The sequence below is a fragment of the Leptodactylus fuscus genome, chromosome 7 (genome assembly GCF_031893055.1).
Source record: "Leptodactylus fuscus isolate aLepFus1 chromosome 7, aLepFus1.hap2, whole genome shotgun sequence".
Taxonomy (NCBI): domain Eukaryota; kingdom Metazoa; phylum Chordata; class Amphibia; order Anura; family Leptodactylidae; genus Leptodactylus; species Leptodactylus fuscus.
Genome location: NC_134271.1, coordinates 99594988 through 99620196, shown reverse-complemented (window position 1 = coordinate 99620196; position 25209 = coordinate 99594988). Strand labels below are relative to the sequence as shown.

General features: G+C 40.5%; 1 protein-coding gene across 1 annotated transcript in view; it reads right to left on the bottom strand.

Moving 5' to 3' along the window:
* MDGA2 (MAM domain containing glycosylphosphatidylinositol anchor 2) overlaps positions 1-25209 on the bottom strand; it is a 547529-nt gene that overhangs the window by 61354 nt on the left and 460966 nt on the right. Inside the window, exon 9 of the mRNA XM_075282612.1 lies at positions 6411-6680. Within this exon, the coding sequence (XP_075138713.1) occupies positions 6411-6680 (270 nt within the window). The remainder of the gene's footprint in view (positions 1-6410; positions 6681-25209) is intronic.

The window sequence follows — 25209 nt, the reverse complement described above, 5'->3', positions numbered from 1 at the left end:
TTTACAGTATGCTCTACCTTTTTGGGTTTTACGTGTTTGCTGGTCTAGAGGTCAGTGAGACTATATACATGCTATACTTTGGTCTCTTTTGAACATCTTTGCAATCCATCAAGTGAATTAGTTGCATTACTTGTAAACTGATGAAAATGTGATGCACTATTAAGGTAAAAGCCTTGAGCTCTTATTGCATTAAATTACTCGAAATGAGAGCGTGTAAAGACTTTTACGAGGACGCACTAAAATTGAATACACTGAAAGGGAAAATGTTCTTAAGCAGAATCTTTCACTTACCACTTGATCAGTTGAAACGTAAAAGCTTTGTAATGTGTCATATGGGGACAAAAAAAATAAGGCTTATTCTCCAACCAATGTAATGTCACCCGTTCAGACTTTATGTGATCGTGGAGGCAGCCATCTTACCTGAGCTGCTGCTCTAGGTTGTAAACAACTCTTCAGAAATGTACTTTATACTTGAAATATGACCAAGGCATCTGATCAAAGGTGGTGAATGGGCACCACCATGTTTAAGAGGATCACCATCCCCCAGAATTAAATACAGGGGAGGCAAACTGTATCCTTAATAGCCAGGAACCTATTGAAGGCTCCCAGGCCTGTCCTCAGTATACTTCCATTACAGCAGTGAATATATTTCTCAATATACATTGACCTGGTCAACAGACCTCCTACATTTCCAGTCCACTGGGGGAAAGGGGGTTTAAAAAACTTACACCGGCATCTACTCCAGTCATTCCTTTTCTTAAATAGGACCAAATCTAGTTAACATCAATACCTAGTAATTGGGATTTATTAATCTTTTAGCAGTCTGCTAATGAATATTAGAGGAAATGAAATGTATTGTGGGTGTTTGATCCACCTAGGGGATATACTTTTTATCCTTGTTTTAGTATAACATGTGGTGATGTATGCCTTTGTGCTTGTTATTCTCCACTTATACACTTCAGAAAGGGGGTTTCACCCTGAAAAGTGTTGTTGTTTGTGGACTCCAATAAAGAAAGGTGAACCTTTGAGATCTGGATCCTTGTATCCTGTAAGAACAGGGTTTCTTTTATCTGGATTTGGTTCTCTGTATACAGTACTTCCATTGCAGCAGTGAATAGATTTCTCAATTAACATTGCACTGGTGATCAGACTCCCATGTTTCAAGTCCCCTGGAGGAATGAGGGGTGTCTACCCCCCCCCCCCCCCATTACCCACTTTCCCTACATTGCAAATAAAAATTAAATTAAGAAAAACAAACCTAAACACATTAGACATCCCCCTCCCCAAGTCCAAAAATGGGCAAACTATAAGCATATAAAAATACTTATCTATACAGTGACTGACATAGCATGAAAACAGATAAAGATGGACGAACCACCATGTTTTTGCCATTTTGCTTCCTTACAAGAAAATATAAAAAAATGTCTCTTTGTGCTATTAGAAGTGTTATATAAGGACATCTCTTTGGTGTTCTTTGAACTCCTATATCACCCCCTCAGACCTTTCACTATTCATTATATATTATCACATATACAGATTATTCTCATTTAAAACAATTCATATATTTTATTATAGATACAAAAAAATACCCAGGCACATAGTATAGAGATAAACCATATAGGCAACATACACATTAGCAGCTCAAAACATCTAAATTACATAGAAAATAGGACACAATACTCTAGTTGAATGATGGCATAACATGAAATGCTAACAACTTATCCTATATCTACCATCCAGGTCTGAATTAGATCGTATAGTATAGTATATGAAGCCTAAGCATCCTACAGATAGTACGAAAGGAGATAAGAGCACTGCGGGAGCCTCAACACACATTTCGTGTGAGCTTTGTCAGGAGACATCCATTCATAATACACTGTATCGATTTTACCTGGAGTGTTTCTAAAAGACAACTAAGTTACTAAGAGACATGATACATTTTCTGGCATTAAGAAGTTGCTATTTTAGTCTTCATAGAAGTGAGTGGGACTTAGAAGGAGGGATGGGACTTCCCAACGCCTTACATATTGACTAGCATTTACTAGCAGAACCCTTCATAAATTATAGTGCAACTTTATGCCGACTTGTTGCCAGCCCAGACACCCAAATATCTGTCAGATTTATAGATTTAGCATGGCTGTACCCAGTGCATTTCATATTAAAGGGGTTACCCAACTTCCTGACAATGTTTACATGCTGGGTCCTATACTGTTCACTTGACGTATTATGTATAGGTACGGTTTTGAGTAGTGTTGGACAAATTAGTTCAGATTGAATAGGGTTCGACCTGAATTTTCCAAAAGTTCCAGGCTTGACCCAAACCTGTAACTTTTGGGTTTCGTCCATCCCAAAACACTATTATACTGAGGGTTTTTTTCAGACCCCAAAGTAAGAGTAGGCCTAGGGGTGGCTATATAACAAACAGTTGTTCTCAACTTGCCTCACCTCTCCTTCGTGTCCTCATAGTGTCTGTTGTCCTAGATGTGTCCTCTTCTGGCCTCTAGCTCACATCACGTGTTCTAGTGTTCTAGGGTCAATGCTGAGGCCTTTAATTTGACCTAGTGTCATGACATCCGTGCACTTTAAAGTCTAATCACAATCCTCACCAGGGACCCCAGAGCATGTAATATCAGCCAGAAGAGGATGCCGCCTCACTTCTCCTGGGCCTACACTCATTACACTCTTGGGTCTGAAGAGTATGCCAAACATGTTGGAACTGAAACTATCTGGAGGGCTGAGCATCACAAATATTTGTTGAAATGAATCTTATGATGTTAGTCCATCTCCTGCTGTAAGTACATGAACTCCTGGTATATAAAATAACTTTCACTAGATATAACAATATCCAGCAGGAGGTGCATTTCTTTATACAGAGAAAGTGGTTGCTACGTGATGACTTTGCACAAGTATTAATGCAAATGTGAACTTGTAGTTTAACAGAATCTGGAAACCAATGCAGAATACAGCATGTAAGTCAAAAGTCTACAAAACGCCCAATAACCCACCAGCGCCTCTGAACCACCTTAGCATAATGAGGATGTATTTTTAGATTTATTTAACCTTCAGTTACTCCGAAAGTCTGAATTAAACTCAAGATCAAAGAGAAAAAATGACTTTCTTTAGGAAACATGTCCTTGTTTAGCATATTAGAAATGCCTGCAGCTCTACAGTACTAGTGTGATTCCTGACAAGGAGACTAACACACTCAGTTTGATCAGCTGAGAAGTGGTGACGCTCAAGGCAGAGCTAAAGATTCCCCTCTCTCTCTTTTCCTTCGTCAGTCTATAGAGACCTGCAGAGCATACAGTCACCAAAAAAAGCTCATCACTTCAAGTTCTTGGTGATAAATGCATTTTCACAATCCTGGAAGGTGTGACTTTTTTTTCTAAGTAAGTTTCCTGTATAACCTTTCTATGATACTTCCACTGAATTTTAGAAATGAGACCAAGAAGTTAAAAAATTACAGGAACCTGCCGTTGGAATAACTGAGAACTATGAACTTATTAGGCAAGGCTGTAATTATTAATTTATCACTGCTTACTTCCACCACTAGGGGCTGATCTGTTTTTAACCCTTCACAGCTACCCAAAAATTACATGGCACTGCAGCTCAAAGTAGGAGACCCTTGAGGACTGAGTTATGATACGTTGCATAGTCCATGGACATGTAAGCCCACTTTGACTCTTTTAATTCTAGAAATCCATATTTAAAAAAAAAAAAATATTTGTCTGGTATTGTAGTCCAGCTCCAATACCAGACTCAGTCAATGAGGATAACAAGCCGATAGACAACTGTTTAGGTGTTGATTTTGAAACAGAGATGCTAACCTGAGCAGAGTAGTATTTCAAATGAAAGCATAAGATATTTTACTTGTAGCTCGTGAGTGCTCATGAGAATATCTCATACTACACTACAAGAAAAATACATTAGCCTATACCTATATATAGATGTGTCCTTCTTTATATTAACTTCTGACTGGACATATCCAAGCATTTGAGTTACAAGATGATTAGCTTTACAAAACAACATGGTTTTTTTTTATGTTGTTTTACAACATACCTATCCTATAAGCGTCTGTGTGTGGCCACCCAGTAATTGTCTTGTGTACTGCAGTATTTCCATTGAGCTCAAGCTACTATTTTTTTTTTAAATGTAGATTGTGTGCCCCATATAGCGCTCACAATGTACATTTTTTTCCCCTATCAGTATGTATTTTTGGAATATGGATGGAAATCCATGCAAACATGGGGAGAACATACAAACTCCTTGCAGATGTTTTTTTTTTCCCTTGGTGGGATTTGAACACCAGCACCCCAGCACTGCAAGGCTGCAGTGCTAACCACTGAGCCACCGTATGGTCCCAAGCACAAGATTCTTTTGTAAAACTAGGTATAAGTTTACAGAACGCAAAAGACACATTGTAAAGTACTATACGGTGCTGAAAGCAGAAATTACATAATCTCATGTGTGACACAGTACTATTTGACACATGCTACATCTACAATGATGGCCGTACGAGTTCTGAAATGTTTCCAGAAATGAAGAATTTCTCCCAGAAAATGATTGTAATTACACGTTTTATTATACATATGTTTATTTCTTACATGTGTATTGGAACAACACCATAAAATCTTTGAACCTCCAACACATTAGACTGTAGGTACTATGTTCTTTTCTTTCTAGGCCTTATTATATTTTCATTAAACAATAGAATGATGTGCTTTACCAAAAAGCTCATCTCGGTCTCATCCATCCACAAGACGTTTTCCGAGAAGGATTTTGTCTTACTCATGTATATTTTGGAAAACTGCAGTCTAGCTTTTTTATGTCCCTGTGTCATCAGTGGTGTCCTCTCAGATCTCCTGTGATAGTGTTTTATATCATTCAAATGTTGCCGAATAGTTTGTGCTGACAATGATTTGGTTTCAGGTGTAATTTTTATATTGCCCACACCTGTTACTTGCCACAGGTAAGCTCGAAGGATCATCACATACTTCAAACAAGGCTATTTACCCAAAATTTTGTGAAGGTGCCAACAACTTTGTCCGGCACAAGTTTGGTGTGAAATTATGTCTAATTTGCCATTTTTCTCAGTTTTTTTTTGTGTTGTTCCAATATACACAAAGGAAATAAATATGTGTATAACAATACATGAGCAATTACAATAATTTTCTGAGAGAAATACTTCATTTTCTGGGAAAAGCTCAGGGGTGCTAACACTTATGGCCATGACTGTATAGTGATGGGGCAGTGGGATCCTCTAGATTAAATTGGTGCAGTCCCTTTAGCCTGCAGCTATGTATTCAAAATAACATGGCTTATCCATTTTGTCTGAAGTGTCCTTTTAGGTGTTATACAGGACTTCATAAACATGACTGCTGTATTTCAGAACCAATGCCAGGGTGAAGTCAATGAGGCTGAGCTGCAATACCAGTCACAGCCTGTGGGCACATTTAGCACTGTTTGTGGCACAAAGCAGTTACTTTTTGTAATTTTGCACAACTCCTTTAAGACTGGGGCTCCACACAGTAGTTATGATGTGCAAAAGCCCATGTCTTCGCTCCACCACAAATTGTAACCGGCCTTCTCATTTCACCAACCTTTAAAGCAGAGTCGCTATAGCATATCATTAATTTTCTTTACACAGCTAATACGTTTCAGCAGTGTCTGCTGTTATCCACATGTAACATCAATTTATCTCCTAATTGCTCTCAATTTATTGCTTATCATGCTAAACATCCCTCCAGATATTCCTTCTTCATGCTAGGTCGCAAATTACAAGTGAAACAAATGACGCCAAATAATGTTATATATTAGTTATAATTTAAGAGTGACCCTAAAAAATCCAATTTCCTGACAAGGATAATGTCTCCAGTAGTATATTTTTCTCCTGATGTTGTAGTTTAGTTTTTACTACGGGTAATAAAAATTATATTTCAATTCATCCGTCATGGAGTTTTTGTTGCCGTATTAGCCTCAGTTCCTTGTATTATACATATGGAGAGGGTTACTACTCTTTTATAGGAAATGTTTAGTAGTTTAGATCGTAACTTGTTAGCAAAAGTTTCTAACATTTGAAATCAGAGGAGGCACATGGGGCCCTTCTAGGGAGGGGGCCCAAACATTGCTGGCTGCTTTTGGTTGTTGAGATCTTGTGCTGGATTCACCTCTCGAAATTAACTCCATTGTTAACAACGGTGTCCTGGGGAAAACAAACACTAGCCCCTACTGTACAGGATAGCATAACCTGGAGTCAAATGGACCACCCTAGGCTGGTCCCAGTTTGTGTCACATAGTACACTGTTTAAGTAGCATTTGTATTATAATAGCATATCATTACTAGAACATTGTGTCAGGGTGAAGATGCATTAATAGCAGAAGTGTACAGTGTTACACCATAGAAGGCTTACCTGTAACCAGAAAACTGCAGCGTCCAGATCCAGCTTCATTAATGATGCTGCAGTTGTATGTACCATAATTTTCCCTGGCATGGATATTCATAGTTAGCTCGGTGTAATCTTGAGAGTCAAATTGTCCCTTCTCTAACAGTTTGCTCCCCAGTCTCCATTCATACATGAGAACCCGAGTAGGATATGCTCTCAAGACCCTGCAGTTCATGGTGACGCTTGTGCCTAAACCTTGTCTGATTTCCTGAAAGGTTGGTTCAACAGCAGGGGGATCTGCAAGAAAAAGATAATCAAATATTACCAGGGTGGCTCTAAAGACATAACAATAGTACCGCTTGGCTATTGCATATATTGAATTTAAAGGGAAGCTCCACCATTATAGTCAACTTTGTATTTCACTAATGCATTACAGATTAGAAAAAGCAACTGTGAGTGGCAGGATCAGTCTCTTAAATACTTAGGAATCCAACTACCCCCTTCTTATGAAGTAAATCTTTCTACATTATTCCGAGAACTTAAGTTGTTGCTGGATAAGTGGAATCCATTACATATCTCCTTTCTAGCTAGGATAACAGCAGTTAAAATTACCCTTCTCCCTAAGCTCTTATATTATTTTGAAACCCTCCTAGTAGTAGTGCCCTATGCGGACCTCCTCGACCTGCAGAGGGTCATATTCCATCTCATTTGGAACACCAATGTCATCGGATCTCCTTCACTAATACTGGGCCACTGGGCATTGCATTCCATTTTGGTTAGAACCACAGGTTTACACTAAATGGTTAAAGATAGAGAAGCTGCGGCTTACTCCTATGCACCCAATGCTCTTTTATGGGTTCAGTCTCCCTCTGCCTTTCTGTCCCTCACATTGGGCCCTATTAGCTTTACAAAGGCAATTTGAACTATCTATAATAGACAGTTTTCCCTCACTTCAAAGAACTCCACCATGACTTCTCTTCTGTTTAACCTGCTTCTCCCAGAGGGCATGACTACTTCTATGGTCCGCCACTGGTCTAGGACAGCCTTATTCAGGCTAGCTGATATGGTTAACCCTCAGTCCTTGGATCTCAAGCCCTTTACCTATTTCACTACAGAATTGGGAGTCCCCCAAACTGAATGGCTTCATTATTGTCAAATAACCTAATTTACATTCACTTGGTTCGGCTCTAACAGGGTCTCTAACCCTATGGCCTCTGAGAGGTTGTACCAGACAGGAACCTCCATAAAGGGCCTGATTACCACAATCTATCAATATTTATCCTCCCTGATAGGGCTTATTCCCCCAGTCCACAAGTACATGACTAAGTGGGAAGAGGTGTTGGGCCACCCATTTTCCCCGGCCCAGTGGCAGGTTATCTGGTCTCATGCAGCTAAGTCCTCAACCTGTGTGACGTATAAGGAGACTCAATACAAGCTCCTTATGCACTGATACCAAACCCCTACCCGCTTACATTCCCTAAATCCTACAATTCCCTCAGTGTGCTGGAGATGTAATTTTGCTGTGGTTACATTCTTCGCTATTAGAGATGAGCGAACACTAAAATGTCCGAGGTTCGAAATCCGATTCGAACAGCCGCACACTGTTCGACTGTTCGAATGGATTTCGAATCCCATTATAGTCTATGGGGGGAAATGATTGTTTCAGGGGTATGCAAAATTCGATTGAATTATACTTACCAAGTCCACGAGTGACGGTCGGGCTGGATTCTCCTTGAAGTCTTCTCCCGGCGCAGCGCCCCGCGGCATTTTCCGGCTGGAATTCACTCTGCCTAGGCATTGGGGCCTAGGCAAAGCCAACTGCGCTTGCGCGGTCGGCTCTGCCCGGCCCGACGCCTAAGCAGAGCCGACTGCGCATGCGAGGACATGCCCACGCATGCGCAGTCGGCTCTGCCTAGGTCTGATGCCTAGGCAGAGTGAATTCCAGCCGGAAGACGCCGTGGGGACACTGCACTGAGAAGACTTCTAAAGGTAAGAGAAGAACCAGCGTTGATTGGCAGAATGTATAGCATTCTGCCAATCAACGCTGGTTCTGCATCGAACCTTAAACTTCGAACAGCTAGTAGTGTTCGATCGAGTACGAGTATTTCGAATACCGTAGTATTCAATCGAACACCCACTCGATCGAACACTACTCGCTCATCTCTATTCGCTATATTCTGGGATTTTCCTTTGTTACAGCTCTTTTAGAGGGAAGTTAGGAACGTCATAGACACTCTCTTCCTACAGGGAGTCCATCTTGACCCCTGTATTTATCTTCTTAACCTGCCTCTAAGACAAATGGGTCAGAAATACGCTAGGATGTTTCTAGATTTATGTACGGCAGCCAAAACTCTCATTGTATCACCCTGGATTACACTGAATTTATGATTGTACAGTTCAGCTTTGTGTTATCTGTCCTTGTTACCTTAAAACGCAATGAAAATTACAGTTTAATTAAATAAAAGCAAAAAAAGCAACTGTGTGAACTTTTTGGTTAAAAAAATAGCCTATGTGTATTGCATCCACTGTTTGGATATACAAAGATTCTTCCTCCATCACCTGTCATGGTGGCTGGATATGTCCGGATACAAGCACGTGTATCACATGTTGGGCATTTTTTCCAAACACAACATGGATTAGTGACAAGTTATCACAAGACAATTTGCTAAATATAATATTTGTGTCTGTGTGAATTGCAGCCTTTCAATGCTTTTGTTAGCATGTTGTGAAATTGTGTTGAATTGGCTTCAAGACAAATTGGAGTGCTTAACCACATTGGAGATCAGTCGAGTGAGGACACATCCATACCTACGGATCTCCATAGCGACAGATTACACAATCCCTTTGTGTAGTCTGTAGTCATTTGTTACTCCACTGTCTTTGCTTTCGCTCCTTTCTTTGTAGTAGAAGATGGGGCAGAAGTTATCCTGCCGAGACATGATTGTAGGATCAAACTACACAACGTGTGCTTGTACTACGCAGCCATATGTTTGTTACATATGCACTTGGTAAAGGCTGCTGTAATGTACCATTTGGACATCAGTCAATGACTGTGTGTATAAATTTAGCAGATATCAAAATATATCATATATGACTTTCTATGGGATTGTACACCGACTATACATCTCAATGACTCACACTGAAGGTCGTCTTTATCTTATTTTACAAGGTGCACTATAGGACATGCACATGATCCGCAGTCATCTATATGACAAACCCTTTTTTAACCAGTTCATTGATTACAATTTTTTTTGGCATTATTTACAACACGGATACATTTTGGACTTGTCATTGCTCATAGACTTGTCTTTTCTCATCTGTTTTGTTGAATGCTTAAATACGCTATTTTATTTGCAACGCGCCTCCGGGTTTGCTAACATACCAACTACATCCCGTAGATTGATTCTGTGAGAAGACATTGCTATTCACTTGTAACAGCAAACAAGAGCTTTGGGGCTTAACTGCTTGTCACACTTGTCACACAGCCCCGGCTCCGACACATTCAGAGAACACTAGAAAGTGCTTATACTTATAAACCAAACTTCTAGAATCAATTAGTGGGTGGTGGCGTCCCCGCTGATGACTTTCTTTTTGTCTTGGAGCCATGGTTGTAATAAGTAACATTAATTTAAAAACCTTACACTTTGCAGGTCATTAATCTCTGTCTGGCATTGTAGTCTCTTCTAGAAAGACAGGAAAAGCCGTCCTGTCTCTTCGAAAATGACTTCTTTATCTTCTTTTCCAGGCAAAAAAAAAAAGTCAGCAGTAAAGTTCACATCTAGGTTAATGCTTCTGAAGAACCGTAATGTCTTTAAAGAGCCTTTTTCCTTTAAAAAAAGACCCTGTAAACATAAATCCCACCATTGTCCTCCAGTGTGAGATCTTACTATTCTATTCAGATACTAATGTAAAGGAAAAAAGTTGGTACTGTATATGAATGTAAATGTGAAATCCAACAATAACCCAGAAGATTGTATAAAAATTCTAGTGAGTGAGCCTTTCGAGATTCTGAATAAAAATAGGTACAATAGATTTGGCTCCACTGTATACTTGTGCACAGCGTGGAAATTTTTTCTTTAGGCATTTTTCATCTGTAGCGCTTCTGTATCAGTTTTATTCAACAGGATAGGACCTTCGACATCTCAGTGTTTCAGAGTCTAGAAAATCAGGGCTCATGCACACCAATCTGTGCCGTAAGGATGTGTAATGTGGCACCCATAAAAATCTATGGTGTCACAGTTTCCAATTTTTATACAGAAGCTATGGAGTATTTTTCCGATGAATTCATATTGAAGTTGTGAAAATAATAATAATAATAATAATAATAATAATAATAATAATAATAATAATAATAATAATCTTATTGCAGAGCAGAGCATGAGATATAAGGTTTCCCATTTTTAACCTGATAGTTTGATAATATTTTATCATTCCAATTTCTTGATATGGTTGCCTGACCTGCTTTAATAGCAGTTTTAGAGATGTGAGTGTTACGGTCAGCAGGCTATCTTAAAAAAAACTAAAATAAACAATAGCCTGCGGAGCAACTGGACTCTGAACCGCAGGGCACCCTGGTGTGAACAAGACCCGACAGCTTCACTGCCGGGCTATACCACCATCTGAGTGCTCCCTTTTACCTTACAGGGAAGCTGCCTTTACAACATAGAGCAGCCGCAAATGAACTCTAAACATAAACTATGACTATGTGCTCCCAGTAGCTTTCTAGGCCACACCCACCACAGCTATCTGCTGTTGCAGCACCATAGTTAGCAGACAGGCTGTGTGAACAAAGTCCTATATAAAGAGCCTAAATTTCGGAAGGTAGACCCACTTCCACAAACATAAGGAGACACACAACACACAGCAAGTATATCAGAATTGACACAAAAACATTCTGAACATATTTTGGAATTGAGTAGAGATGAGCGAGTAGTACTCGATCGAGTAGGTATTAGATCGAATACTACGGTATTCAAAATACTCATACTTGATCGAGTACTACTAGCTGTTCGAAGTTAAGATTCGATGCAGAACCAGCGTTGATTGGCAGAATGCTATACATTGCCAATCAACACTGGTTCTTCTCTTACCTTTAGAAGTCTTCTCCCTGCACTGCGTCCCCGTGTCCTCTTCTGGCTCTGAATTCACTCTGCCAGGCATCGGGCCTGGGCAGAGCCAACTGCGCATGTCCACTTGTAGTGCGGGCATGCGCAGTTGGCTCTGCCCAGGCCCTATGCCTAGCAGAGTGAATTCAAGGCCGGCAGAGGACGCGGGGACGCTGCGCAGGGAGAAGAATCCAGCCCGACCATCACTCATGGACTTGGTAAGTAGAATTTGATCGAATGTTGCGTACCCCTGAAACGAGCCTTTCCCCCCCATAGACTATAATGGGGTTTGAAACCCGTTTGAACAGTCGAACAGTGTGCGGCTGTTCGAATCGGATTTCCAACCCCGAACATTTTAGTGTTCGCTCATCTCTAGAATTGAGGCTAGAGCACCGGACTGCCAAACCTGCCTCCTTAAATGGAGGGAAGGCGGGCCTGATCAGTAAGCCCAGGTGCCCAAGCCAGGTAATCATAGGCTGACACCACTATTAGTCAGAAGACTAACCACGCCCATAGACTGCAAGGGAATTAACTCCTGCTATGATGGACTGCCAGCAAGAAGGAAGGAAAGACAGTGTGTTGCGGCGCTACAACAGAGGAACGGGCTGCAACCCAGCCCCTTGGCCGCATCTGCCGCAGTGAGTTACCAAGTCAAACAAAGTCTATACTTCTATTCAAGAGTGCTGGGGACATGTTATTGTACGTCATATTTTCAGAAATCACTGCACTGGATAGATGAAGCAGTTCTCATCATTGTTCACTCCTCATTTTTATCTACTTTGTCATAGCCTTGTATAAAAGAAAGTTTTGGGTGAGTTACGCCTATTTCCTATTTCCATTGGACTGATCCAGTACTAGTCGCTGTATTCTTGTTCTCTCATGGCAATCCTGCCCACAATATGCACAGTTCAATCCAAAAAGTGACCATAGTTTTATATTTCTGTTGTTTGACTATTGGTAGTAACACAATGAATAATGCATCTCCAGTCTTTTAATGGACCCAAACAATGTATTGTCTCCAACATGGCATTATCATAGACACAGCTTACAATGTCCTCTGAGATCCGAAAGACAAAGACTGAGCTATTATTCCAGGTAAAGTACCGCTTGCACATAAAAAGTCCATGAAACCATCTAAATGTTTATATATCGCCCGGAGATGTAGGAGGCAAATAATATCCATTTTCATTTTACAACAGTACTATCAGATCTTAGAGAGATGGTGCACAGGAGAGATATTTAGTTGCCAGGGGGGGATAAAAAAGTTTTGTCTCTCTTTTTGTTTCTCAAAGGAGAATTGAACTAAGAAAATAATAGCTGAAATACTCAAAGGGACTCAAGTATGGAAACTTAAAGAAAAAGAGATTTTATCAATGGTAAAGTGACCATTCAGGTATTAAAACAGTGAGTGTACAGGGGCTAAACGCCAGAGTGGGCAAAATATCCTTAGATACAGTACTCTAAGGCTGAGTTCAGAGGTGTTATTTTGGTCAGGATTATTGCACGGTTCAGTACACACTCAGCACTGCTACATCTCTGATACAGTAGAGTTGAGTGTGCAGCAGGGTTCAGCGCATCTCTGAAACAGCAGAGCTGAGTGTGCAGCAGGGTTCAGTGGTTCTCCGGGGTAGCAGTGCTGGCCGTGCGCTCAGCTTGGCTGCATCTCCGGAGTAGCCGAGCTGAGCGCACAGCCAGTACTGCTACATCTCGGCATAGGAATGCATTGACCAGCATTGATTGGCCGAATGCCATATAGAGTACAGCATTCGGCCAATGAACACTGGTTCTGCCGGAGGAGGCCGAGTCTAAGATCGGTCCACAACAGTCTCCATTCTGGTCCGATCTTAGACTCCACCTCCTCACAGACGAGCCTCCAGCAGAACCAGCATTGATTGGCCGAATGCTGTACTCTGTATGGCATTCGGCCTATCAATGCTGGTCAAGGCATTCCTATGGGAAAAAGTCAGCTCGCACATATCGCAAGCTGAGAGGGATCCCGACCAGATAGAGCCCCAAAGAGCTGTGTGAGTAACATTCCCACCTAAATAAAGGTAATCCCTTGATAACCCTGCCTGTACATCTATCCCTGTCTCACAGTCACATAGTTCACAGTCTCAAATTAACCGAATGTGAAATCCACCATTCGTATAAATTGTAGGTCACCTGAATTAGCCAGCCAATTACTTTTTCCGATTTTTTTTCGATGCCTCCGTTGTCGTAGTTCCTGTCCCACCTCCCCTGCACAGTTATTGGAGAAAAAAAAGCGCCAGGGAAGGTGGGAGGGGATACAAATTTTTAGTGCATTTGCCTCGTGATATTCGATTGGAATCGAATACCTTGAACTGCCTGATATTCATTGTTCGCTCATCTCTAATGGTGATGTAAAAACCTCACAGTAATTTATTCAAAAAAGGGTTTTTATTGTATAAAATTATTCAAACATAAAAACTATATAAATTAACTATCACTGCAACTGTAACGCTCTGTTCTTTTAAATCTAATACATCATTTATCACATATGGTGAACACTATAAACAAAACAAAAAAACACAATAGAAAATATGTTTATTATATCATTTTGATTATGAAAAATGAAACAAAAGGTGATCAAAATGTCATATAACCCCCAGAAAGGTACCTATGAAAAGCTCATCTTGTCTCACAAAAAATAAGCCCTCGAGTAGCTTGGTTGATAAAAAAAATTATGGGTTTAAAAAAAAAAAAAAAATTCAAAAATTGATGTCCAGGGGCACAGATTGTTCTGTTATTATTTGGCCATGATTTTTCTCAGTTTTGCTACTTGAGGCCTAATTAAAGGGATTGTTTGCTGTGGACAATATGTACTTGTAAATAGCTCTTGACAATATGATGAATGGACCAGTAATCTGTGGTGAAACCTTTACGTAAGCATTCCATTTCTTTTCAGCGCCACCTCAGGCAACATGAAGCATTACACAGTGCACATTCAAATCAAATCAACTAATAAACTGGGCACATCTTCCTGCAGTCCATGTGCCAGAAAATCAAATCTTGCCAGCCATGAGCTGGTGTAGATTTTCTCTACAATTCCTGCCACTTTCTGGCATAGACGATAGTAATCTGTTGGGCTCTGGCTGACCCCCACTCCACCCACCATGCCATGCCTACCATCATAACATCAGAATCGTTGATACATTCTCCCCATTTACTTCTTGAGCAAAACAGAAAACTCTTCTATTTGAGTCGTGTCATCTATGAATAGTTCAGGTTCAAGAGCAGATTAGTCAGAGTCAATTGTTCTTTTTAGGAAATCAATTCTTATATATTTTACTATTGACTGAAGGTAATTTAAAACAACAAAAAGTTTCAAATAGATCTTCTGTCAAATAAAACAACCTTGTGTATGTACTATTTCCAGAAAGAGTACCCCCTCCCCTCGTCCATAACCTGCCATTCTGTCCTATTGGAATATATAATACAATACCAGACGCACCCATGGACTAGAGCGGTATATTTACTATGTTGTCCATATATACCATTCTTATCCACAGGCTTTGTCTGGTGCGATAGCTTAGTCTTATGTAAGTGCATGAAGCTGAGTTGCAATACCAGACATTAGTCATAGTCATAATGATTTCCTTTCTCTGCTTTTTCCTAGTTCTAAATCTATTTGACTGTAAAATCTGGATGAAACCCACAATTTCTCCCCATAATATTTAGAGAGCTGAAATGCGTGGTGTTCCTTGTTGGGTGATTTCATAGTGTAGATCTGTTTTAGCTGTCACTTGTGCCTACCTGTGATATAGAGGGTACACTATGGTTATCATAGTTCTCTTTTCCCTTACAAAATAATGACTTTGAAGGGACAGAAAATTTGTTGCTACCGCTGCTATATTATTGGCAGTGTCTCCCTCATGTTACAGACTGGGATAATGAGAATCCCAAAAAGTGGAATTAGACTTGAAGAGTACACCATTTTTGTATAATATCATGTGAACAATACACATTTACAATACTATTAATAAGGTTGTCTATCAGCAAAACATATGATTATGAGTAATCAGCAGACTGTATGTAAAAAAAAAGTCATACTTACCATCTACTGATCCTTTGGTGCCCATTCCATGTTGGTCTTTATTTCATGGTGTCTCTCAACACACAGACAGCTATGACCTGCGCAGTCAATCACTGATCTCTCTGGTAACCCACCTCAGCTGCTGACTGGTTTCTCCAGGCTTTTCTTAAGTGTCAGGAGACACCAGGTAGTATGGACCAGCATGGACCTGGGCACTGCAGAAAACAGCAATGGGGGGCTAAAGAGAGGTCAGGCATTTTTTTATTTTCCTACATTCTCCTGGGTACTTAAGCTATATTTTTTGCAGGACAACCCCATTAAACTTGTGGGCATAGAGGTAAGACACATCAATATTTGGGATGGGTGGGTATTGGTCTATATGCTCTAATAGACATATTTTATCTGATAAATGTGGGTCAAAATGTGCTCAACGAGACAGGATATCAGCCTATTATTAGTAATATTATTAGATGATTTCCCCTTTAACTGACCGTTAGCCTTAGGTCTCTACTTCTAACCAAATATTATCAAATAATATATTAGCTCACAGCACTTTCACATAGAAATATATTTCAGGATAATATAATATTTGCATGAGAGAGGCATCCATTTTCATAAACTATGCATATACAATCCTTTCTTCATGAATATTTAGCAGAATCTTCAACAAGTGAACCTGTTGTAGATCTCCTGATATACAGAATACCTCGCAGCAATACTGACATTAATAAATGTGTACATGGGTTATGAGCCATACGTTCTATAAATGGCTTATCACAAAAGGACCAGACAACAACGATAATCGCTATCATTAAGTGATATTCCATATTCTATCAAACTAATATGCTTTGGTAGAAAATTCTGTGATGATCAATTTCTTATTATATACTATATCATCATGTCAGTTGTCAGTCTATTGTTTCTGATAAAGGGCTGCAAACCCCCTGTAGATAGAGGAAGAGATAGAGATTAGAGATGAGCGAACAGTAAAATGTTCGAGATTCGATATTCGTTTCGAGTAGCCCCTCAATGCTCGACTACTCGAATCGAATATCGAACCCTATTACAGTCTATGGGGGGAAAATGCTCGTTTCAGGGGTAGGCAACGTTCGATCAAATTATACTTACCAAGTCCACGAGTGAGGGTCGGGCTGGATCCTCCGAGAAGTCTTCTCCATGCAGCGTCCCCGCGGCATCTTCGGCTCTGAATTGACTCTGCCAGGCATTGGGCCTGGGCAGAGCCGACTGTGCATGTCCGTACTACAAGCGGACATGCGCAGTCGGCTCTGCCCAGGCCCAATGCCTGGCAGAGTGAATTCAGAGCCAGAAGACGCCACGGGGAAGCTGCATGGAGAAGACTTCTAAAGGTAGGAGAAGAACCAGCGTTGATTGGCCGACTGTATAGCATTCGGCCAATCAATGCTGGTTCTGCATCGAACTTTTACATTCGAATAGCGAGTGGTGATCGAATACTACTCGCTCATCTCTAATGGAGATCTGTTACCAAGAATAAAATGTTTGAGGGGACTTAATGTGTACTTGTTGTTTTACGTGACTTGCCAGGATAAGTTGCCATGTGTGTACATGAGGAGTAACAATATTTATGGCCCATATATATTATATTATATTATTATATATTATATAACTTATATTTTGCATTATTTCGCAGTTTTCTACTTTGCAGGCTCTTTCCATAGTTTGCAGTTCTCCCTGAGCTGCCATACAATGCCCACAGTAAGTAGAGGCAAAGATGTTTCGTAAATTTCTCTTTCTCAAACATAGTCCACGGTTCATGTAAGAGAAATATTGAGAAGTGCTAAACACTTGTAATCCACTGTATGTGACCTGTAGTCCATTTTAAGATGAATATGCTGTAGCAGAGATTTCAGAGTGAAAGTCAGTGGGAGCAGCCTTATATGAGGCGAAAAAAGCCTTTTCTATGATAATACAGTATATATTACAAACTTTCTTATAGTAATCTGTCTTATTGGTTTACACAAAGTTTGTTGAAACAACAGTTCCTATTTACGGTAAGCTGCCCATAAACATGCAATATCTGATAGGTGAATGCCATGCATTATATGTATGCTTGGCTCATCCAGTTGTACATGTGTTGTCTATGAGGAGAGAAGAATAAAGCTTATCACACACTTTCAATGTGCACCATTTGATCCCACCAATATTAATGCATTTCACCAAGCATCTAATGTATATGGGGCTGTCATGACTCTTCCCCATGGAACACACTGTATTTATGAGATATTTGGTATTTAGTGGCTCAGTGGCAGTGGCGTAACTAAGAATGGCGGGGCCCCGTGGCAAACTTTTGACATGCTCCCCCCCCCGACACTGAAGACCTCCACCGACCCCCTCCTACACATTCCTGCGTGTTCTATTATACTCCATAGTGGCCCCTGCACATAGTATTATCCCCCATAGTGCCCCCTGCACACAGTATTATCCCCATAGTGTCCCCTGCACACAGTACTATCCCCCATAGTGCCCCCTGCACACAGTATTATCCACCATAGTGGCCTCTGTACACAGTATTATCCCTAACAATGGCCCCTGCACACACTATTATGTCCCACTGTGGACACTCATAAACAATTATTATACTCTGACCAGAGTATACCAGAGTATAATAATCAGAGACCCGGGGGAATAAAAACATAAAAAACTACTGTTATTTACCTTTCCCTGGCTCCTACGCTGTGTTCTCTGCTGTCGACCTTCTTCAATGACGTCGGACATCACATGACCCGGGACACAGGCCAGTTCATCAGACGTCAGACAAGTAGAAAGGAGGCCTGGCCAGGATCGTGGAGAGGTAAGTAACAGTGTTTTTTATGTTTCTTACCTCTCCCGGTCCGCCAATCATTATACTCGGGGGTCTGAAAAGACCCCCGAGTATAATGATAGCAGCGGTAGCGGCTGTCACCGGGCCCCTAATGTCCCGGGCCCTGTGGCAGCTGTCTCTGCTGCTATGGTGGTAGTTACGCCACTGCTCAGTGGATAGCATTGTTGCCTTGCTGTGCTGGTCCTGGATTCAAATTCAGCCCAGGACAACACCTGTATGAAGTTCTTATGTTCGCTGTGGTTTCCTCTCATACTCCATAAGACATACTGATAGACAATTATATTATGAGCGATGATAATATCTGCAAGGCGTTGTCGAATATGCTAGCAATATAAAAGAGCCCAAACTAAATAAACACTCTAGTATGATACTCATCACTGCCATTTTATGATCTCATGAACTTGTGCAGCAGCTTCCTGACACTAGCCACTTATATTCCATTTGCTGCATACATGAATGACTAAACTGTAATTCAGTACCTGTAGTGGAAAAAATATCTAATAATGCCCCATCATGATGTTCAGATTGTCTTCACACATTTACACCATAATAGTCAAATTAACAACATATAAAGCATATAGTGAGTATAGGGTGAGAAATTAAGTAAGCAGCTTTCGACAACTGGGTCAACGTAGATAACAAAGGAAAATCTCGAAAGCCACTTCTTTGGAATGGGCTTGCAAAATAAAAATTCAGGTAATTGATTTTTTCTTTGCAAAAAAGCAATGCCTAATTGAAATTGTATTAGAAGAGCGGTGAATACTTGTTAGCTACTTGTAATCGTCTTCTTTCGCAGAGTATAATAGAGACTAGTTATGTTTTTGTGTACTGCACATTATTGACTGCTGAATGTTGATTGCAACATTATTTTTACTTTTGCTTGATTTGAGTTTTTTTTTTCCTAAAGAAAGATTGGATTTATACAGCATGCAATTATGTGTTGCTACCTTATTTTTTAGGTAACCATAGTAATAACAGTTATTTAAGAAGATTTGATTCCAGCCTCCTTTCAGTAACTTGATATGGAAAGTATAGGAGAGATGAGGTAAAAAGCACTGAAAAAGCAACAGGGTTTTTTCCCTGTCATCAGTTCACTTGTAAACACGCTAAAATAAAAATAGTTGACTTAAAGAGAACCTGTTACCTTTAATACATTGGTAGTTATATTGTTCACCGGCCTGCTTGGTCAGTTTTGGTGCTGTGATCACACGGGTGCAACCAATGCGAACACCCGAAGGGGTGGCTAGGAACTTCCATTTAGCTATTTAGGAGACAATCTTAAGAGGCAATGCGCTTTTATATACCACTAGAAAGCCAACAGTGCGCTTTCACACTCTGTGCCCCTGGTGAAGAGCTATCGGTGCCAGTACTATAGCTCTTCACTGTCAGAAGAGCTTTTCTGACAGTCAGTCAGGAATGCCCTACCTCACAGTAGCGTCTATAGCGCTGTACTGTGACAGCGGTGAGGCACGTCCTCCTTCCCTCTTGATAGTACTCATCCATAGACGAGTACTGGGGTGGCGTTCCTCACCACTCAGCGTCATCCCTTGGCGGTAAGCAATGCCCCCTCTCACTGTACAGTGCTATACACGCTACTGTGTGGAAGGGCGTTCCTGACTGACTGTCAGAAACGCTCTTCTGACAGTGAAGAGTTATGGTACCGGCACCGATAGCTCTTCACCCGGGGCACAGAATGGGAAAGCCGAAGCGCTGAATTCAGCGCACTGTCAGCTTTCTAGCGGTGTATTACACTGTATGTACGCCAGGAGGTGAAAGGTCCTCTTTAAAGCGGAAAAAGAAAACAACCCACCAAAGTAACTCCAAAATACCATAAAAATAATAGACATTTATTAATATACACTCATAAGTATATATGCCGTACCTCCAGAGGAAGCCTTTTCAAGGCAAAATGCGTCGAGGAGGGCTCATCTTGCCCCTGGACTCATTTTGGGTGACCATGTCGCTAGGTATTTACTTTTATTTTGCATGATTTACAGTCCTATGAAAAAGTTTGGGCACCCCTATTAATCTTAATCATTTTTAGTTCTAAATATTTTGGTATTTGCAGCAGCCATTTCAGTTTGATATATCTAATAACTGATGGACACAGTAATATTTCAGGATTGAAATGAGGTTTATTGTACTAACAGAAAATGTGCAATATGCATTAAACCAAAATGTGACCGGTGCAAAAGTATGGGCATCTCAACAGAAAAGTGACATTAATATTTAGTAGATCCTCCTTTTGCAAAGATAACAGCCTCTAGTCGCTTCCTGTAGCTTTTAATCAGTTCCTGGATCCTGGATAAAGGTATTTTGGACAAACAATTCAAGTTCAGTTAAGTTAGATGGTCGCCGAGCATGGACAGCCCGCTTCAAATCATCCCACAGATGTTCAATGATATTCAGGTCTGGGGACTGGGATGGCCATTCCAGAACATTGTAATTGTTCCTCTGCATGAATGCCTGAGGATTTGGAGCGGTGTTTTGGATCATTGTCTTGCTGAAATATCCATCCCCGGCGTAACTTCAACTTCGTCACTGATTCTTGAACATTATTCTCAAGAATCTGCTGATACTGAGTGGAATCCATGTGACCCTCAACTTTAACAAGATTCCTGATGCCGGCATTGGCCACACAGCCCCAAAGCATGATGGAACCTCCACCAAATTTTACAGTGGGTAGCAAGTGTTTTTCTTGGAATGCTGTTTCTTTTTGGACGCCATGCATAACGCCTTTTTTTATAACCAAACAACTCAATTTTTGTTTCCAAAATGAAGCTGCCTTGTCCAAATGTGCTTTTTCATACCTCAGGCAACTCTATTTGTGGCGTACGTGCAGAAACGGCTTCTTTCTCATCACTCTCCCATACAGCTTCTATTTGTGCAAAGTGCGCTGTATAGTTGACCGATGCACAGTGACACCATCTGCAGCAAGATGATGCTGCAGCTCTTTGGAGGTGGTCTGTGGATTGTCCTTGACTGTTCTCACCATTCTTCTTCTCTGCCTTTCTGATATTTTTCTTGGCCTGCCACTTCTGGGCTTAACAAGAACTGTCCCTGTGGTCTTCCATTTCCTTACTATGTTCCTCACAGTGGAAACTGACAGGTTAAATCTCTGAGACAACGTTTTGTATCCTTCCCCTGAACAACTATGTTGAACAATCTTTGTTTTCAGATCATTTGAGAGCGGGCTGTCCATGTTCGGCGACCATCAAACTTAACTGAACTTGAATTGTTTTGTAGAAAGAAATGGTCCAAAATACCTTCATCCAGGATCCAGGAACTGATTAAAAGCTACAGGAAGCGACTAGAGGCTGTTATCTTTGCAAAAGGAGGATGTACTAAATATTAATGTCACTTTTCTGTTGAGGTGCCCATATTTTTGCACCGGTCAAATTTTGGTTTAATGCATATTGCACATTTTCTGTTAGTACAATAAACCTCATTTCAATCCTGAAATATTACTGTGTCCATCAGTTATTAGATATATCAAACTGAAATGGCTGTTGCAAACACCAAAATATTTAGAACTAAAAATGATTAAGATTAATAGGGGTGCCCAAACTTTTTCATAGGACTGTATGTTACTTAGTATGGGCTTTATTCCTTGAGAATTGGCCACATATATATATATATATATATATATATATATATATATACAATATTCATATTGATTGCCACTTAGTGGTTTCATATTGGATATGGGCACTCACATACATGGTTGATTATATGGGATATTTATTTGTATGATTGATGTACCGTATTTTTCGGATTATAAGATGCACTTTTTTCCCCCAAATTTGGGGGGAAAAGAAGGGTGCGTCTTATAGTCTGAATGTGGCACCTGGCATCCGCTGTAATAGAGAGGCGGAAGCCGGCAAGTGATAGACGCCATTACAGGTGCCGGGGCCTGCGACATCGCTGCGCTCCTCTGCCCTGCATGAAGCCAGCAGCGGGAGGAGTGATGCTGCTATTCCGCTCCTCCGTCCCCCCGCCGCTGGCTTCATGCAGGGCAGGGCAGCGATGTCTCAGGCCCCGGCGTCTATCCCTCCCCGGCATCCGCCTCTCTAGTACAGCGGATGCCGGGTCAGTATCGGTGGCCCCTTCCTCCCCAGGGCCGGTCCCCACCGGCCCCGTACCTGTAAAGTTGCAGGCCGGCTCCTGCGCGACGATATCGCAGGAGCCGACCTGTTCGGGTGACAGCCGGGAGCCTAATGAGGCTCCCAGGCCTGTCACGGCTATATATTAGTATTGCGGCTGGGTTTATGACCAGCCGTAATACTAGTAGACAGAATGTCCCATAGACGGCAATACAGTTGTATTGCTGTCTATGGGACTTGCAATCAAGTGACCGCAGGCTCGAGCCCCGGGGGGGGGGAATAAAATAGTAAAAAAAAAAAAAAAAAAAAAAAAAAAAAAAAGCTTTAAAAATATATAATAAAAATATGAAATAAATAAAAGTTCTAAATCACCTCCTGTCCCTAGAATATATATATAAAAGTAGAAAATCATATATCATAAACCACCGGGTTTTTTTTCAATAAAAGGTGATCTAAGAAATAGATATTCCCCAAAATGGTATAACTAAAAAGTACTTCTGGCCCCGCAAAAAAAAACACTCTATGCATCCCCGTACAGCTGCAGGGTTACCTGTCAATGTGGCCTTGCAGCTGTTGCAAAACTACAACTCCCATATATTAAATATTTTACCAGTTTTTGCTTCAAAATTTTTTTTCCCTATTTTCCTCCTCTAAAACCTTATAGTCTTATAGTCCAGTGTGTCTTATAGTCCAAAAAATACGGTATTTACATTTACTCCATTGTGCATGCTATGAGTGTTCATACTGATATGTTCTTTTGAATTGTGTGTTATTTGCATTGTATTTATGCCCAGGAGTCTTGTCTTTTTGTTGTTTCTTGTGTCTTTTTTTGGCATATTCCATCTGCCCTGCTGTAGTGCATTGTTCTTATCATAACTTCTGAGTATATATTAATAAATTTATATTATTTTTATGGTATTTTGGAGTTACTTTGGTGGGTTGTTCTCTTTTATCGCTTTCTCTGTATAATTTAGCTTCAGTCTATCTGTTACATTTGGTAGCTTTTTTGTTTATCTCCTGCAACACTTTCCTAGCAACCTATTGTCTCGTAAAGTATCTGTTTTAATGGCCTATATGTATTTTACAGAAAATAATGTTGAAATATCTTTTTTAGAATTCTGTTTCTCATTGCTGCTGGAAGTATATGAGCAAATCGATAACAGGATATTACAATGTTTATTTTCGATAAGGTGTATTCCTGCACAAACTGAGAGGAGGGGCACCTGTCTGCACTTGCTGGTGTCCTCTCTAGGTTCACTACACAGTTCTTCCTGGCCATAGGTTTCAGTCTTTGTCTGTAGGGTGTGCTGGTCCTTTAAGAATCTAAAAACCATTCTCCACATAAGGTCGCTGAGCAAAAAGCTTATTAGTTGCTGCAAAGGTTTTGGTCTTTTTTTAAATTTTTTTTTTTTTATTTTTACCATACCTGACTCTTTGCCGTCTGCCCTGACCACAGTCACATCTCTGCTTGTTCCCTTGGGACCTCAGGTCACTGTCTCTTTATCCACCTAGATCAACTGTTACTCAATGGAGACTACTCCAAGAAGTTTCCCTGCAGCAAAATCCAGACCCCTTTACATGGTTAAGTTTGAACACTGCAGAACCACTTAGACAATGCCCATTTATCTATATACAGAGAGCACAATATAGAATTCTGAGAAAGGTACTCTTGAATTGTTATTTAATGTATTACCGGTATTATTCTTTTCATGCTGTTGAGTTTATGTTGAAGTCCAACTATTGTGACCACAATTTATTCCTGCTGCTGTGATCGCTTTCCAGTCCTGTGGACTGCTAGCAGTCATATCCTGGCATTTGCTACCATCCTGTGTCCTGTTATAGTGACCATCTACCTGCTGTGACCTCCATCCTGTAATGTGACTTTCTTCTGATCACTACTCCTAATGTTGCCTAATTCCATCTGATCTCTACTTATAGTTGGTGCTTCTGATGTCTTTTGGTTACGTCTGAGACCTTCTACAGCTCATGTGTTGGTTCTATCCAAAGCTCAGTCCTGGTTATGCCAAGCTCCTGTGTTTTAAGGCTAGATCTGCTACTCCTATGTTGCTATATCTGGTCCTTGCTTCCTAGCTATAAACTGAACACTAGGATTCCACAGCTATGCACCCAGCTCTGCTATGCTAGTTCACAATAACAATATTGGATCTAATGAGCCTTTCCTGTTTCTTAATGGATTGTCTAGTTATCTTATATTCCACATCCTTGTTTTATTGTCTTGTGTTTGTCCAACCGCCAGCTGGATGTGGCCCAAGGATTTACCACAATGATCATTAAATGCATTGCTTTATCCTGGACTCTGCTTGGTTATTTCTGTATCTTTGCCCGATGTAAACAAAGTAATGTTATATAGACAAATTTCTTCTGTTATATGTCTACATGTCAGATGCAGGTCTATGTGTTTCCATGGTTACAGACTACAAACCAACTGTGCTTAGTGTAATCCTTAAGGCATCCTTCCTTTAATCTTTCTTCTTATTCATGTAATACATCACATAGTTGACTTATATTAAATTGTGTAACAATAGGATCAGACTACTAAGATATTGGAGGTGACTGGTGGTTTTCATGCTGTTCTTGATAATCTTTGCTCTACTGTAATTTGCACCTAATTTATGGTAAGGTGCGCCTCAACAGAATTAGGTATTTTCTCTGGGGTCCATAAACATACATCTAAGTCAGCTCC